The sequence below is a fragment of the Entamoeba histolytica genome, genomic scaffold (genome assembly GCF_000208925.1).
Source record: "Entamoeba histolytica HM-1:IMSS scf_1104750517063 genomic scaffold, whole genome shotgun sequence".
NCBI classification, from domain to species: domain Eukaryota; phylum Evosea; order Mastigamoebida; family Endamoebidae; genus Entamoeba; species Entamoeba histolytica.
In genome coordinates this window covers 78,265-96,146 of record NW_001914864.1, presented here as the reverse complement: position 1 = coordinate 96,146, position 17,882 = coordinate 78,265, and the positions used below count along the sequence as shown (strand labels likewise).

At 27.8% G+C, this 17,882-nt stretch overlaps 6 protein-coding genes across 6 annotated transcripts in view; 3 read left to right on the top strand and 3 right to left on the bottom strand.

Annotated features, from left to right (window-relative positions):
- Nucleotides 1-67: 67 nt before the first annotated feature.
- On the bottom strand, nucleotides 68-1,033 carry EHI_050690 (uncharacterized protein; the record flags this gene model as incomplete). The annotated part of the gene is made up of 1 exon (XM_651499.1): nucleotides 68-1,033. One exon carries the CDS (start codon nucleotides 1,031-1,033, stop codon nucleotides 68-70), a length of 966 nt encoding a protein of 321 aa, XP_656591.1.
- Nucleotides 1,034-1,366: 333 nt separating this feature from the next.
- EHI_050680 (uncharacterized protein) lies at nucleotides 1,367-2,568 on the top strand (the record flags this gene model as incomplete). The annotated part of the gene is made up of 3 exons (XM_651500.1): nucleotides 1,367-1,666; nucleotides 1,719-2,281; nucleotides 2,349-2,568. 3 exons carry the CDS (start codon nucleotides 1,367-1,369, stop codon nucleotides 2,566-2,568), a joined length of 1,083 nt encoding a protein of 360 aa, XP_656592.1.
- A 112-nt stretch (nucleotides 2,569-2,680) lies between these two features.
- EHI_050670 (uncharacterized protein) lies at nucleotides 2,681-3,943 on the bottom strand (the record flags this gene model as incomplete). Its single annotated transcript, XM_651501.1, has 2 exons — nucleotides 2,681-3,625; nucleotides 3,695-3,943. The coding sequence occupies 2 exons, from the start codon at nucleotides 3,941-3,943 to the stop codon at nucleotides 2,681-2,683; spliced, it is 1,194 nt and encodes a 397-aa protein (XP_656593.1).
- Nucleotides 3,944-4,891: 948 nt separating this feature from the next.
- Nucleotides 4,892-10,153, bottom strand: EHI_050660 (uncharacterized protein; the record flags this gene model as incomplete). Its single annotated transcript, XM_651502.2, has 1 exon — nucleotides 4,892-10,153. One exon carries the CDS (start codon nucleotides 10,151-10,153, stop codon nucleotides 4,892-4,894), a length of 5,262 nt encoding a protein of 1,753 aa, XP_656594.2.
- A 484-nt stretch (nucleotides 10,154-10,637) lies between these two features.
- On the top strand, nucleotides 10,638-16,391 carry EHI_050650 (protein kinase, putative; the record flags this gene model as incomplete). The annotated part of the gene is made up of 2 exons (XM_651503.2): nucleotides 10,638-11,663; nucleotides 11,775-16,391. The coding sequence occupies 2 exons, from the start codon at nucleotides 10,638-10,640 to the stop codon at nucleotides 16,389-16,391; spliced, it is 5,643 nt and encodes a 1,880-aa protein (XP_656595.2).
- Nucleotides 16,392-17,231: 840 nt separating this feature from the next.
- Nucleotides 17,232-17,882, top strand: part of EHI_050640 (P-glycoprotein 6, putative) — a gene marked incomplete at both ends in the record, with an annotated part of 1,356 nt that continues 705 nt past the window's right edge. The window contains one exon of the mRNA XM_001913376.1: nucleotides 17,232-17,882. This exon is cut by the window's right edge and continues 705 nt beyond it. Within this exon, the coding sequence (XP_001913411.1) occupies nucleotides 17,232-17,882 (651 nt within the window).

Below are 17,882 nucleotides of genomic sequence, written 5' to 3'. Positions count from 1 at the left end.
TATTATCAAATAAAATAAATTTTAAGCATAATTAGTCCAAAATTTGTAAAAAAAAACAAATTAATAATTAAATTATTTCAAATACTGAAACAGCTGCACCAACGTTAATTGTTGTTAATGGTAATAATATTTTTTTGTTTAATGAATAAATCATTAATTGAGACAGGTTAGGTTGGTTTTGATCAGAAACCAATAAAATAATTTCATTTTCATGATATGGAACAAATTTTGCTGCTTCTACTCGTTGGTTAGGAGTAAGTGGCACAGTAACTTTATATAATTCATTATATTCAACATCAGTCACAACTATTTGATTACACCCAAATCCAGAAGTTGCACCACTTACACAACAGTCAAATGGAATGAATGAAAAAGTATAATTTTCACGTGAATATAAAACACTTCCAAATTCTATTGAAGAACATTTTAATGATGATGTTGCTTTCTTAAATACTTTATTCCAATCACTCCATCTTACTCTAAATTCATTGTCTAAAGCTGCAATGATATAATTTTTTGCAATAACATGCATAACTGAATCTTTAACAAATCCAAGTCTAATATTCATTGGAAGTTCTTCATCAGTTTCATTTGCTGGAAGGATTTGACGAGGGATAAGAGTATTATAATATAAATGACCATCAACATATGTTTTTTGATGCATTTCAAAGATCATTCCAGTATTAGCATCAATTCCATATGTTTTATTACCAAAATTAATAAGTTCATGAAAGCTAATATTCTTATTAATTGGAGAGGTTACTTCAATGAGGTCAAAAGGTTCAGTAATAGAATATGTTCCATCTTGTTTTTTAATGAGTTGAATCCCAAAAGATTGTGAGCCAATTTTACTATTTGAATTAGTTAATCCTAATAAGGTAAGGTTATTAGAATTTTTATATTTTAAGTAATTTGATTGAGAACTATAATAATACTTCTCAGGGATACTTTCAAATAATGGATGTAATGGTAAAACAAGAATGGCTGCTAAAATAATCACGAAACATAAAGTGAACACAACAATGATTTTCATGAATCAATTAAATCATTATTTTCTGTTTTAAATTCTTTTCTATTATATTAAAATATTATTTATTATATTTTAATATAATATTTTTAATAACATTTTTTTTTAAAACAAATTAAAATAACAAAATATTTTTTTTTTGTTATTATTTTTTCTAAAAATAAAAAACAATACGAATGAACGTTATGACTAAAAAATTTTAAGACTCAGTGAAAATAATTTATGAGATTATTAATTTGAAGTTGTAATCTTAATATTTAACCATTTTGAAGGAAAGAATCTTCTAAAGTATTTTATTGGAACAAAATGAACTTAAAATCAATAAAATTGTAATAATAAATGTCAATATCACTGAGTGATATAGTTAATTATTCTGTTCATGAAAGCCAATGCCCTCCATTAGAAGAACAAATGAGAAGTGTTTCATATGTTATTTCAAAAGTACCAGGAGCACCACGTGCATTAAGAATTCAACTTGTGAATAAATTTAAATCATATTTTAATAAAATAATATCAGAGAATGAAGTATTAAATTGTTTATATTTGACACAATATGTTGTTAAAAGACAATCATCATTTAGGGCACAAGTTGCAGATATTGATTTTATAGCATCTATAGAAATATTAGGAAAGAGGAAAGTTTGTTTTTTTTTTGATTATTATTAAATGGAGAATCTAATTTCATTTTTAGAATCAAAGAATTCAAAAACAAATAAGAGAAATGTTAGAAGAATGGTCTGATGAATATCCTAATGAACTAAGAGAATATAATGTTCTTTATTTAAAATATGTTAATGAAGGAATTATTACTATTTCATCACATAAACCAAAGAAATTCTATGATCTTCCATCAGAAATAACCTCATTAATTCCTTCAATGGAACATTTTACAAGAAAAATACAAGAATATCTTGAAGATAATCAACGTCATAATCTTCAAAAATTATATGAACATTCTAGTAAATTAAATAGTAAAATACAGTCTTGTATTGTTAAGTATAAAGCTAATGATAATTATGACCAAAAACAAATTGATGAAGTTGATATTGTGTCTAGAAAATTTAATGATTTAGTACTTCTTTTAGCTGATAAAATTAATAAGTCTAATATGACTCAAACTACTATTTGTACTACATTATTCACAAATCCTATAGAAGATCATAAAATAATTCCAATACAACAAAAAAGTCATGTTTTAACTCCTAAATATTCTCTTCAACTTCAACCACCTCCTTCTAAATTAATGTCTTCTAAGTTTGTTTTATTATTGTTATTATTATGTATTATTTTAATTTCTTTAAATCACTCTAACATACTTTAGACAAAGAAAAGTTAAAACACCATGTTCTCATCTTATCTTTTCTTATCAAAACAATGCTCTTTATGGAAAAACAAGTGGTATAAATTCATTTGATGACCAATCTTGGGATTTTGATAATTCAACTGAAACTCCATTAGAAATAAATTCTAGTGAACGAATTGTTCAAAGTTCAAATGTCTTTGAAGAAATGGACTTTGATGAACAATCTTCATTATTGTGAAACACAAACATGTTTTTTTATTAATTTCTTTCATTCATTTGAAATATTTCTTTGTTTTGTTTTTTATTAAAAAAAAAACGTATGAAAATAAAGAGATTGAGATACAAACAATTTATTGAGAAAAAAGTGATGAAGTCAAGACAATTCTTTGCTTGATTTTCTCATTTATTTCTCTCATTTGTTGAACTTTCATTTTAAGTTCAAAGTTCAATTGAGCCATTGTCTCTAACTTGGTTACTGTCCATTCTTTTATTTCATCTAAAGCATATGACATACTTGTTGAAGTGCCTATGTATTGATTTCCTTTCACAAGAGAAAATATTTCTCCAAATCCATCAGCATAATAAGCACTTAATATATTTAAATTATCTTTTAGAATTAAAAGCAAGTTACACAAAGACTCTTCTTGTTTATCTTTATTTATCATTCCTACTTCAAGACTATTAGGATATTCCATAATAAATTCAAAGATAGTATCAAGAACATTTTTTAAATCAAGCATAGGATCTTCTGGTATTCTATGAAATGTTGTTCTTTCAAAAATCCATTCAGAAACTCCTTTTTGAAGTATTTTTAATAAAGAAGGATATTTAACCAAAGGAAGAAAACAATACCTTAGGAAAAATAATGAAGAAAATACTTGTTTGATTATTTGTTGATCATGAGAAATAGCTCTATAAGAACATAATTCTTTAATAATTCTTCTTTGATGAGAAGTTAAGTATGATAGATTCTTAACAAGAGACTTTCCAAAATTTTTCATAAACTCTCTATTATTATCTTGACTGATATCAACGTCATCTAAAGTTCCAGTTATTACTTTTAATTTTTCAATTTCTTTTACCATTTCATCTAAGTAACGGTTACACCAATTTAATACATATGACTGATATAATCTAATAAAAGGTGTATTTCCTTTTAAAAGAGGTGTTCCTGTTTTAGTTGAAGATATTTCTTTTTCTCCAAGTTTTGTAAATAAAAATGTCACTTTACCACGAGATGCATAAAAATTTAATAAAGAATTAATTTTGAATGAACTTGAATCTCTTTTGAGGAGCTATTTGAGTTAGTTTTATTTTGCAAGAATCTATTTAATATAATTATCAGAAAAGTTAATACTACGAACTTTATCACAATAACAAAATAATAATGAAGGACTTTCATCAAATAGACTTGACCTTAAAAATTGTTCAGGTGACTTTCTTGGAGTAATAGTGATTTGTGATCTTGGTGGTGGAGAAACTAAATTATTTAATCGTGTTGTAGTAATAATTCCTTCTCTTGAAGATAAAGACCTAAATGGTTTCATTGAAAAAGAGTCAATATCTTTAGCACTATTTGATAATGATGAACATAAGTTATTTGCCACACTCATTCGATTCAATAAGGATCTTTGAATTCCTTTTTAAATTCTATTCTCTTTCCTAAATTCTAAAAATACGATACCAGGAATGAAACTCCAACAAGTATTATCTTCATATATGTTTAAAAAAAAATAAGTCAAAGCTAAATGTACTTTCTAAAAGCTCCAAAACGATTCTATTATGTAAAATTTTTAAAGCTAAATTGATAAAATACGATGTTATTTTCTTTTGAATGTATTTTATTTATTGAAAATTTAATAAAAACTGAGGAACTTTTCTCATAAACAATTCTTCCTCTATTAACAGAGCTATTCCAGAATAAAAAATTATAAAAAAAACGAAATATACAACAAATGGTGATATTTTTTGCTTTAAATAGCTTTAAATTCTCTAAACAATAAGGGTTTCTTGTCAAAAATGACCCAACGCAGAAAGAAAGAATCAAATTTAACTAGTTCAATCCATATTTGTGTGAATAGAATATAACCATCGATTATTCATTAAACAAAATGGAATTCAGAAATGAATGATATAGATATATTCTGTCCAATTAGTAAAAAATTCATTTTCAGTGATTGTCCGTTTCACTAAAAATAGTTTATGGAATAAAAAAAGTTTGTACCTTTTTATAGTATTTTATGAATCTTTAATAGTTTATTACAACTGCTTTTTCATCTTTCTACTTCCATTTATGATTTTGGATAAAATTTGTTCTTTTCTATTTAATAGACTGGAAATAATAGTTTTTCTTTTTTTTCAAATATTATTTCATGTATTAAAAAATAGACTAAACAACATAACTTAAATTTATGTTTTTATTGTCTTATTTCCTTGTGTAAATAAAAATTTACTTATTCTTTTATAGCTATCTTATTGTTTGTTACTATTTCATACATTAAAAATTGTTTTATGAAAAAGAAAGAAAAAAATTATAATGATAAATGAATAAATTCTTTATTTTAAAGCAAAACACAATCCCCTCCTTTTGCTTTCTTGGTTCTTTCTTTCTTGGTTCTCTTTCTTCCTGTAACTGCCTCTCGTTCAAGTTGAACTTCTTCTCCATCTACAGTCTCTGGAACTAAATCATCTATTTCTTTTTTGTCTTTTTTCTTATCTCTTTTGGAGAAAGAAATTGTTTTTGCTGACCTAAGGCTTTTATGTTTCTCTATTTTAGATTGTTTGAGTGAATGTTTAGGTGTCTCAGATATACTTTCTGATGTAAATGAATTGATTGTATGTTTTCTTGGAGTTTCTTCTTTAGACTTTGATGGAGTTGAGGCTGGTGATATAGTTGGTGTTGAAGAAACACTTGGTGGAGCAGAAATAATACAATTCGTTGACTTTGATGGATTTAAACTTTCTTTTAAATGTTGTTGAGGTGTTTTCTTGACTTCGATTAAAGTCTTATCGTTTCTTTCAGTAACGACTTTTCTTCTTCTTGGTTGTATATTATGATTGACAATTGATGGGTCAACAAGGTTATCCCTTTCATCAATTTTTTGTTGAACAACATCTGAGAGTCTAGGAGACCCAATAGGAGATTTAACTTTAATTTCAGTGACTGAAGGAATGTATACAAGACTTCCAACACTTACTTTTTGTTTTCTTTTTAGTCTTTCAGCCTTTTCTTTTTGATATCTTTCTAAATCTTCTTTTGCTTTTTTAAGTCTTTCTTCTTCTGCTTCTTTTCTTCTTTTTTCAAACTCTTCTCTTCTTTGTTTTTCTTCTTCCTCTTTTTTCTTTAACTCCTCTTCTTCTAATGCCTTTCTTTTCTTTTCTTCTTCCTCTCTTTTAATTCTTTCTTCCTCAATCTGTCTCTTTTCTTCTTCAGCAACTTTAACTCTTTCTTCTTCTTTTTGGCGTAGTTCTTCTTCTTTCTTTCTTTGTTCTTCTTCTTTTTGGCGTAGTTCTTCTTCTTTCTTTCTTTGTTCTTCTAACCTCTTTTGTTCTTCTACTAACCGTTTTTTCTCTTCTTCTTTCTTTATTTTTTCTTGTTCTTCTTCTCGTCTTTTTCTTTCTTCTTCTTCTATTCTTTTTCGTTCTTCTTCTTCTTTTTTTAATTCATTTTCTTTGATTCTTTCTTCTTCAATACGTTTCTTTTCTTTTTCAATTCTCAACCTTTCTTCATTTACTTGTCTTGCAATTTCTTCTTGTTGTTTCTTATAATCTTCTTCTCTCTTGATCCTTTCTTCTTCTTCTTTTTGTTTTCTTTCTTCTTCTGCTTTATTCTTTCTTTCTTCTTCTTCTTTTTTAAGTTTTAATGCTTCTTCTTTTTGTTTTCTTAATAACTCTATCTTCTCTTGCATTTTTTTATGTTCTTCTTCAATTCTTTTTCGTTCATCTTCTGCTTCTTTTCTTTTTCTTTCAATCTCTTGTTCTTCTTCTCTTTTAGCCTTTTCTTCTTCTTCTTTTCGTAGTTGTTCTTCTGCTTCACGTGCTTCTTCTTCTTTTCGTTTTCTTTCTTCTTGTTCCTTTTTAATTTTTTCTTCTTCTTCTTTAGCTAATCTCAATTTCTCAAGTAAAGCCTCATGTTCCTTTTTAATTTTTTCTTCTTCTTCTTCTTTCTCTTTTCTCCTTTTCTCTTCTTCTTCTTTTTGAATTCTTTCATTCTCTTCCTTTCTTTTTCTTTCTTCTTCCTCCTTTATTATTCGTTCCTCTTCTTCTTTTGCTTTTCTAATTTTTTCTTGTTCAATACGTTCAGCCTCTTTCCTTAGTAATTCTTCATGCTCTTTTTGTAGTCGTTCTTCTTCAGCCTTTCTTTCTTTTTCTTTTCGTTCAGCCTCTTGTCTAGCAATAAGCTCTTCTTCTTCTTTCTTTTTTCTCTCTTGTTCTTTTTTGATTCGTTCTTCTTCTTCTTTTTTCTTTTTTTCTTCTTCGATCCTACGTTGTTCTTCTTCAATCCTTTTTCTTTCTTCTTCAAGTCGTTTCTTTTCTTCTTCAAGTCGTTTTCTTTCTTCTGCAGCTTTTCTCTTTGCTTCTTCAATTTGGCGTTGACGTTCTTCTTCTTTTCTTTTGAGATTTTCTTCTTCTTCTTTTCTCTTTCTTTCTTCTTCAAGTCGTCGTTCTTCTTCTTTTCTCTTTCTTTCTTCCTCCTCTCTTTTTCTTCTCTCTTCCTCTTCTTTTCTTCTTCGTTCTTCTTCTTCAACCATTTTCTTTAACTCTTCTTCTCTTCTCTTCTTTTCTTCTTCAATTCTTCGTTGGACTTCTCTGTCTTCATCATCCATATCATCCAAAAAGAATGCAATGGGAATAGGACTAGGATTCAAATGTCCATTCTCATCAAATAACGGACTATTTCCTTGAGCCATTTCAAATCTTGGTGTGTGTAGTCCATCTTTATTAGACTCTTCCATTTCTTTTTTCATAGCTAATTCCATAACTTTTTGTCGTTGTTTAGACTTACCATAAATACTCTTTTCTGAACTTTGATCACTCAATTTTCTCAAACTTAATAAGTCAACTTTTTCATCTAAGATAGGACTTGTTGTACATTTAACTTGTCGACTAAATCCATCTTTTCTTGTTGAGTCAAATTTATCAATAAAAGCATTTCTTTGAATAGCCCATTTTTTAAACATTTCACTAACTTCTTTAACATTGTCCCATTTAACTAATAAACTTGCATTTTCACTAGCATTATTCTCAATGACTCCTTTTAGTTCCACAGGCTCTTCTTTAATATAGTCAGTTATATCAACAATATCATAAATTCTTTTATAAATTTCTTTTCTTTCTTTTCTCCATTTTTCTCTTTTTTGTTTAAACTCTTCAACAATTCTTAGCTCTTCTTCTTTTAACTTCTTTTCAATCTCAACTTTTGCCTCACTTAATTCAACTATTTTCTTTTTTCTGTCAAGTTCTTCTTGTTTTTTCATATTTTCTCTTTTTTTAACTTTCTCAACTTCTTGTTTTCTTAATTCAAGAACAGGGTCAAATCGTTTAACATGTTGGAGATGGTTATCTGCTAATTCTCGTTCTATTTCTTCTTGATTAACTAATTTTGGAAGAACTGTTTTTTCTGTAAGAGGTGGTGTTGGCTCTTTTTCAACACTTTCTACAAATTTAGCAATTTCTTCTCTCTTTTTTCTACGCTCTTCTTCATATTTTTTATGAATATCATCACAAATCTCTTTATCTCTTTGATTTAATACTTCAATAGGTTTGTTACCAATACCTTCTTTGGTTTGTAGTGCAACTTTACTTTTTCCTTTTGCCTCTCCTAGTTTTTTTCTTCTTGAATTAATTTCTTTCAGTTTATTGTCAATATCAATATCTTTACTTTTTAATTTAATTTCTTCATCATTTTGTTGTTGTTTAACGTCTAAGTATTGTTCAGATATACGGTCCAATTTTGCTTCTTGCATTCTTTTTTCATGTTTTTTACTATCAACTTCAATTTCAATTGCATCTTTTTCTTTTCTTAATTGTTTGCTTTTTTCTCTAGCTTTTTTTCTATCTTTATTAAGATTTCTTTTACTTCTTTCTTCAGCTTTCTTTTCTCTTGATAAGTCTCGAGTTATTTTACTTTCCATTTGTTGTAATAAAATTTTGGATCTTTCTACAAATTGATCTAATTCTTCACTTGCAGCTTGTTGTTCCAGTTCAGCATCAGCATTAGCCATTTCTAATTTTCCAAGTTCATAATTAGCATCATCTATTTTATCTAATTTAGTATCTAATTGTTTTTCATTATGTTCTCTTTCTTGAATAATTGAATGAGTATCCATTTTAACAATTTTTGTTTGTGTTTGAATGTCAGATATTTGTTTTTGAATACGAGCTTGTTCTCTTTTATTATCTTTAATTCTCTTGTTTTCTTGAAGAATACTTTTTTCAACATTAAGAATCTCTTGTGAGACATCATCAATTAAACTATTAACTCTTTTTGTTTGTCGTTCTTTTTGTTGAAGTAAATCAGTTAATTCAGCTTTCTTTTGTTCCATATCATGAACTTCTCCACTTAATTTATAATTTTCATCAACTTTACTTGTATATTTTTCACTTAATTCTTCATAATGAAGGTTTTGAATTCGTTCTTCCATTCTTTTTTCTTTTTTAAGCATTTCTTGTTTCTTTCTATCAGCTTCTTTAAATTCTTTTTGAAATTCCTTTTCATTTCTAATATTATCACTTTGTAACCTTAACATTTCAAATCTTGTTGTTTGTTTTCTTTTATACGCTTCATCAATGTCTTGTTTAATCTGTTCACTTTCATCATTTAATTTTTCTTTCTCTTCTACTAATTGTGCATTATTAAGATGTTCTACTGCTGTTATTCCAGCACTTTCTTCTTGTGCCTGTTTTAACTTTTCAAGCATTTTCCTTTCTTCTTCTGCATGCTTTTCTTCAAGTTGTTTCATTTGTTGTTCACCAACAATTTTTTGTCTTTCTTTTTCTTCTAATAAACTATTGTATTCTTTGTCTTCTTTTTCTTTAGCTTCTTTAATTTTTTGTTGTTGTTGTTCTAATTCTTGTTGTTTTTTTCTTTCTTCTTCTTCTTTTGCACGTTTTTCTGCTTCAACTTTATTTATTTTATCTTGTTCCTCTCTTCGTTTTCTTTCAATCTCATCTTGTTCTTTTTTCCATTTCATTAATGCTGCAAGAAATGCAAAATTCATTTTAACAACACAATTTTGTACACTTTCAACTGATATTAATTGACATCCTATTGTACCTGATGCAGTTATAACATCTTCTAATGAATTTCCACATGGAATTCCAAGAGTACGTAGTAAGTCTCGAAAAATTATTCCATCTTGGAGGTCTGATGTATAGTTTATCATTCTTTTACTTCCTAATGTTGTGTTTACCCATTTCATTACATCTCCTTCACAATCCATTGATCCTAGTGTTTTTCTTAAATCATAGTCAATTAATTGCCATAATAAACCAAGTACTTGTGATGCAGTAGCTGCTTGTGGTTGAGTTATAGCACTTGCAGAACAAGTAACTTCAAGTCCAAATGACTTTGCCATACGAATCAATTTTTCTGCATTTTCATTCATTTGAAACAAGTTAATAGGATTCGTGTGTGGAGGGATAAAATTTTGGAAACTTTGCATATAAGTTATTAATATTATTGTTGATTTTAAACCTTCTTGTAATCCTTTTAATGTCTTTTCAATAGAAATTCCTAAACTCGTTTTTGTTTGAATAAATGCATTTAAATAACTAACAATCCCTTGCACAGCTGTACTTTCATATCTTTCAGTTTCATTCATTTCCTTCCTTCAAAAAATAAATTGTATTTAAGTTCATTTCCTTTTTTCTATTTCCTTTTATTTTCCTTCTTTTCTCTTTTCTCTTTTCGTATTTTCCTTTTTAATTTCTTTCTTTTTTGGAAAAGTAATTTTGTTATTATAAAATTTTTGGTATTATTATCGTTATATATAACTTTATTTTAAGATGTTAGTTACTTGAAATAGAAGATGAAATATTCTTAAATTAAGAGTATTGTTTAATAAGAATTCTAAATTAACATACACAAATAGTTAAATATAATTTAAAATGAAAACCAAGTTTTAGTTCTATTATTTATGGTTATTAGAACGAATTTTATACGACAAAATACAATAATAGCCTTATTTATTTTTGTTTGTCAAATAATCTTTTAAATTTAAGCACCAATTAAGAATAAGTTAAAAATACCATTCATAATAAGATTCTTTTTAATTCGTTTTCATCTAATTATTGTATTTTATAATAATGTTGTTAGTATTAGTACTTATACTCATTGTAACTTCATGGGGTTGTGCTGTTGGTGAATACTATTATAATTTTTTTCGAGGTTGTTGGGATTGTTCGGATGAAAGTTTTTGTCCTGGAGATGATGCGTTTTATCAATGTAATTGCCACTCTTGCAACAAAATAAATGGAGTGTGTAGTTCAGCATGTTTTAATGGCTATGTCAAAGATGAAATTGGTAGGTGTCAAAAATGTGCACCAGGTTATTATAAAAGCTCACAATGGGAATGTAGTGAATGTGCCAGTGGATATTATTGTCCTGGAGATGGATTTCAATATAAGGCTAATTGTTGGAATTTCAACAAAAAAACTGGTGTTTGTACTTCAGACTGTTATCCAAATTATGTCAAGTCTACTGATGGTAAATGTCAAGAATGTTCTAATTCTTACTACATGAACCAAGGAAATTGTTTGTCTTGTAACTGTAATTCATGTAATTCAACTACGGGTGTTTGTTATTCTAACTGTAATATTCGCAAGTTAACCTCAAATAATGGTTTTTGTTCATATTGTCCATCTGGAAGTTATTACGATGAAAGTATATTTGGTTTAAGTTACCGCTGTCCTGGTTGTACACAAGGTTCATATTGTCCTGGCAATGACATTAAATATTCTTGTAATTGTAGGAATTGTGACTCAAGAAATGGAAGGTGTACGAGTAATTGTTATGCCGGGTATGAAAAAGAGAGTTCAACTGGAAGGTGTATTCCTTGTCAAGAAGGATATTATTCATTAGGTGATGGAAGTCAATGTACAAAGTGTAGGTGTAGTGTTTGTGATAAAAAAGAGGGGTGTTATATTGGATGTGATCCAGGATATGGTTATGATTCAAATAAAAAACAATGTACGATATGTTCTGTAGGATCTTACTCTATTGGAGGAAAAGGTTCATGCCTGTCATGTGAAGGAAATAGTATTTCTTCTGTAGAAGGTTCATCTTCATGTAAAACTTGCCCAAAGAACCAAGTTGCTAATCTTCAGAAAACAGTTTGTGAATATTGCGTTGAAGGAAAATACTTTAGTAACGGGATGTGTTTGTCTTGTCCTGATGGAAAAATTAAAGTGGATAGAACAACAAGTAATTGTAACTCATGTAAGTCAAATGAAATTTCAAATTCTGATCATACTCAGTGTCTTGAGTGTGAAGCTGGAAAATACAAGAAAGGAAATAGTTGTGTGTATTGTGGTTTAAAAACATATTCATTAAAAGGAGCAGTTTCATGTATTGAGTGTGATAGTTCATGTTTATCTTGTGACTCAACTAATGGGAATTGTTTGACTTGTAATAAAGGGTCATATTTAAATACAAAAACACATAGATGTGAGCCATGTCCAGCTGGAACTTATTCAAATACAACAACTGCAACTTCTTGTGAGAAATGTTTAGAACAAGAGTGGTCTAATTCTGGGTCTGTTACATGCTCACAATGTCAGGCAAATTGTCAGGAATGTAATAACACAAATGGTAAATGTAAGAATTGTCCAACAGGGTATGGTTATAATTCAAAAAAAGGGTCTTGTACAATGTGTAAGGTTGGGACATATTCTACAGGAAATACTAGTAAATGTCTTTCATGTAACGCTGGTTCATTTCAACCACAAATGGGTCAGTCAAAGTGTGAATCATGTAGTGATGGCTTTTATCAAAACTCACAAAAAAGTTCAAGTTGTAAGCCATGTTCTTCTTCTTGTAGTACTTGTTCTAAAAGTACTGGAGAATGTCAGAGTTGTAAAAAAGGTTATGGACTAAGTGATGGAGTATGTCGTGAATGTCCAGCAGGAACACATAACCCAATTAAAAATACAGACGCATGTGTTAGTTGTGAAGCAGGCACTTATTCTAATTTACCTCAGCAACAAACCTGTATCGAATGTCCACAACTTTATTGGTCAAATTCTAATTCTATTTCTTGTACAGCATGTGATGAAGGATGTAGTTCATGTGATAAAAAGAATGGAAAATGTCTAACTTGTAAACCTGGATATGGAATTAATATAAACGATGGAACTTGTACTGCTTGTGCATATGGGAGCTATTCAAAAGGAGAAACTTCAGTATGTGAAATATGTAAAAATGGAACATATGCAAATCAAATAAAACAAGAAGCTTGCCAAAAATGTTCTTCCACTTGCAGTGAGTGTGATAAATCATCAGGAAATTGCATTCATTGTAAAGCAGGATATCAGTTAGAAAATGGAATTTGCAAAACTTGCCAAGAAATGACTTATTCACTTCTCAATCATGATAAATGTATTCCGTGTAATAGTTCTTGTAAACGATGTTCAAGTGTAACAGGGGAATGTACGAGTTGTCCAAATGGTGAAAAGACTGTATCAGGGAAATGTGAAAATTGTTCAACAAATGGAAATTGTGTTTTATGTTCAACTAATGCTACTGAAGAAAATAAACAATGCGTCCAATGTTCAATTGGACATTATTTAAAATCAAACAAATGTAATATTTGTAGTGAATTAGATTCAAAATGTATATCTTGTAATCCATCAGCAGAAGAGTGTATAAGTTGTTCAGGAAATAATATATTAAATGAGGAAAAAACAAAATGTGTTCCATGCAAAGAAGGAGAAGTTAAAATTAGTGAAATACAGTGTATTCCATGTTCTTCTAAAATAGAAGGATGTTCATCATGTATTTTTAATTCGATTTCGGATATTAAATGTGCAGCGTGTTATGCTCCATATGAGTTATCGAATGAACAAACAACTTGTGTTAATTGTCTTAATCAAAATATGTCATATTATGACCAAGATACAAAGAAGTGTGTCAAAAATAGTCAAGGATGTTTAAATCAGATAGGAAAGACAGAGTGCATTAGTTGTAGTTCAGATACCTATTATTTGAGAAATGGAGTTTGTTCAATATTTGATTCACAATGTACACAAAAAAGTTCAAAAGGGTGTGAAGAGTGTTCAAATCAAGTTATTCCAAATAACAACCAATGTAGTATTAATATTGAACAATGCAAATATGGGACGAGTTCAACACAAGGTATTTGTTATGTGTGTGAATTAAATTATCAAAATAATAATGGAACTTGTGAGTCAACTACAGGGAAATGTCAGTATTATCAAAATGAATATTGTTTACTTTGTAATGAGGGAAGATCAAATGGGAAACAATGTATTTCTTGTAAAAAAGGAGTAGATGTGTGTATATATTATCATAATAAAGAAATACCAATAAGATGTTCAGATGGTTATTTTCTTGATTCAAATAATGAGTGCATTGAGAAAACAACAACAATAACTTGTCAAAGTATTAATAATAGTTATTGTGTTCAATGTGGATCACATCAATATGTTAATCATGGAATTTGTAAAAATAATAATGAAGAATGTGAGATAGAAGATAAGAATGGTTGTTTAAAATGTAATGATGGAGTTTCAATTAATGGAGAATGTCTTAGTACAAGCACTTTAAATTGTAATAAAGTCAATAAAAATCAATGTTTTGAATGTAAAGAAGGTAATTATAGAAACATTAATACATGTTCACCAATTGACACATTATCTGGTGAATTAAAACAATGTAAAACATATAATGTAATATCAGAAAAATGTTTAGAATGCACTGATGAATATTTATTATATCATAATAGTAAATGTGAAATAAAACAAGAATTACGTCAAAATAAAATGAAAAAAGAAGAAGGTATTGATACATGTTTTGAACGAACAAGTAAAGGGTGTTTAAGATGTAAGTCAGGATATTATCTTGAAGATGGAGAATGTTGGGAATGTCAAGGAGAATGTTGGGAATGCTCAAGTAAGGATTATTGTACAGGATGTGATCCATATTCTTATCCTAGTAATGGAAAATGTATAAAAATGAATGATTTAGTTCAACGATGTGACCAAATGATGTCAACGTATACTGGTTGTGTCAATTGTAAAGAAGGATATTATAAAGCAGAAGATGGAAAAAATTGTAATAAGTGTGATAAATCATGTTTATCTTGTATGAAAAATAATACTTGTATACAATGTGCTGAAGATTATTTTAGATATGGATTTGAAGTATCAACACTTTGTCTTCCTCAAAATCAAATTAATAATTGTTTGAATAAAACAAAACATGGCTGTGAAAATTGTGAAGAGGGATATTACAGAACAAGTATGTATCAGTGCAAAGAATGTGGAGTCAATTGCACTAGTTGTTCAAGCAAAAATAAGTGTTTGAGTTGTATAACAGAAAATGTATTAGGCACAAATGGTAATTGTTTACATTATTCATTTATACCAAATTGTATTAATTCATCAAATTCAAGATGTTCAGAATGTTCTAAAGGATATATATTGGATGATGAGGAAACAGGATGTATTGAGAAAAAGAAAAATATTGGAATGACTATTGGTATTACAATTGGAACGTTTATAATTGTTTTAATTATTGTTATTATCATTACTATAATTATTACTATATTCTATCTTCAACACAAAAAAGAAAAGAAGAAGATGGATAATATTTGTGTCTTTGAAATGAAAAGATCTAATATTAAAATGAACGAATTTTATGGTGTAATTTGTTCTAATATAGATGAAATTAATTTCAATTCAAATGGAGATAAAATTAAAGTAAATCAAGAAACAAGGGAATTAGTTTGTATTGGGAATAATGGAAAGAATAGAATAAAAGTTCAATTCACTACACAAGATGAAAATGATAAATATAACATAAGAACTGAACCAAAGATCATTACATTAAAAAAAGGAGAAGCATGTGAATTTGAAATTTTTGTGACTCCATTTTGTACATGTACAATAGAAAATAATATAACTATAGTAGGATTAGATATTGGAACAAGTAAAGAAATTGTTGCTCCAATGAAAATTAAATTTGATACAGAACTAACAACATTACTTGATCCAGATGAATTAATAGAAGAAAAGAAAATTGGAGAAGGGTCATTTGGAATAGTTTATATTGGAAAATTTAGAGGAAATAAAGTAGCAATTAAAAAAATGAAAGAAGTTGCACAAAACAAAACAGCTATTGACGAATTTGAGAAAGAAGTATCAATGTTAGATAAGTTTAGAAGTGAATATATCATCCATTTTTATGGAGCTGTAGTGATACCAGGAAAAGTATGTATGGTAACAGAGTTTGCACAATATGGGTCATTACAAGATATGATTAATAAAAGAAAAGAAACTTTAGTTTCAATGAAAATGAAAATTAAATTTATGATAGATGCTGCAAAAGGAATTTCATATCTTCATTCAAATGGAATATTACATCGTGACATTAAACCTGATAATATTTTAGTTATTTCACTTGAAGAAAATGAACAAGTCAATTGTAAATTAACTGATTTTGGAAGTGCAAGAAATGTTAATTTAATGATGACAAATATGACATTCACAAAAGGAATTGGTTCACCAAAATACATGGCACCAGAAATATTAAATAAAGAACATTACAAAATGCCATCAGACATATATTCATTAGCAATAACAATGTATCAAACATGGAGTTGGAAAAATCCATATGATAAAGATGAAGGATCTCGATTTAAATATCCATGGAAAATTGCTGAATTTGTGACTAGTGGAAAACGATTAGAAAGAATACCAACAATCCCAGAAAAATTATACAAGATCATTGAAGAGTGTTGGAAGCCAAATCCAGAAGAAAGAATGAAAATAAACAATCTCGTTGAAGTTCTTGAACAACAATATCAAAACGAAATGAATTAGCTTATTTATTTACTTAGTGTAGCAGCTTTGTCTAAAAAGGTCTTTATTAAGATTTCTGCTTATTTACATATTACTTAATTTAGTTTACTTTATTTATTTTGGTATCTTCTTTTATTTCAAAAACATTACTTAATTTTCTAATTTTAAAACAATGAAACGTTTTATTTAGTTTCTTCTTTAATTAATATTATTACTTTAACTTTCTTTTAATAACTCGTTTTTTTTATTTGGTTACTATCTTAACTTTTTAATATTAGTTATGGTTATGACTTTATCCATTGTATCATTCTAAATAATCTTTTATTATTTCTCTTTAAATTAATACTTTTTTTTCTATTATATTTTTATATAAGAATTTGATGTATCTAATATCATTATGGTAGTTGTTATTAAATAAGTAATAAATCCTAATTCATTAGTACTATATACCATATAAAAAGTTTAATTTTATGAATATAAAACTACTAAGAATTGAAGTTTGATATTTGTTTAACTTCTATATCAATATCAATAAAAACTCATACTTTTAATGAGTATATGACAGAAAATCTTCTAATCAATTTTAACAACTTGTTAAAAAAATAAAACAATTACTTTCAACTAGATGCAACATTAATTACACAAATAAAAAAATGATAACAATTACTAGACAAAAAGAAACAACAAGAGAAATTTGATAATGATGAAGACTTAGAAGAGGATGTTGTTCCAGATCAAACTGAAGTTGATAAAACATATATTGAAGTTGATGATGACCATAGAACTAATTGGCAAAAATTTAGTGCACATTTCCTTGTATTTGGTAGAGTCTTCAGATTAAATCTCAAAGAAATTCCATGGATGATTCTTGGATTTATTGGTTCAATGATATATGGTGCTTTATTCCCAATTTTTGCTTATTTCTTAGCAGAAGCAATTTGTATGCTTGTTACTGTTTATTTAACTGGAATGTCTGATGATAGTGAAATTATGAAATACTTCTATATCTTCCTTGGCATATCTGGAGCAATGTTTATCTCAACATATTTACACAAAGCATTCTTTATGATGTCAGGAGAATTTTTGACATATAGAGTAAGAAAATTATCATTTTATGCAATTTGTAGACAAGACATAGGATGGTTTGATAAAAAAGAAAATTCAACAGGAAGACTTGCTGGAAGACTTGCAGCTGATGCAACGAAATTAAATGGAGTAACAGGAAATTTGATTGGAACAATGATTCATTGTTCATTCTCACTTATTATTGGACTTGTTCTTGGATATATCACAAATGTAAAAATATCATGGGTATCTACTATCTTTGTTCCATTAATTGTATTTAATACATATATTCAATTAAGAATTTCAGTTGGATTTGCTGGACCAGAAACAAAAATCTATGCTAATGCAGAAAATCTTATGACAGAAGTTGTTGAAAATATCAAAACAATTAAAATGTTAGCAAAAGAAGATTATTTCAAAGAAAAGTATTGTAGTTATCTTGTTAAA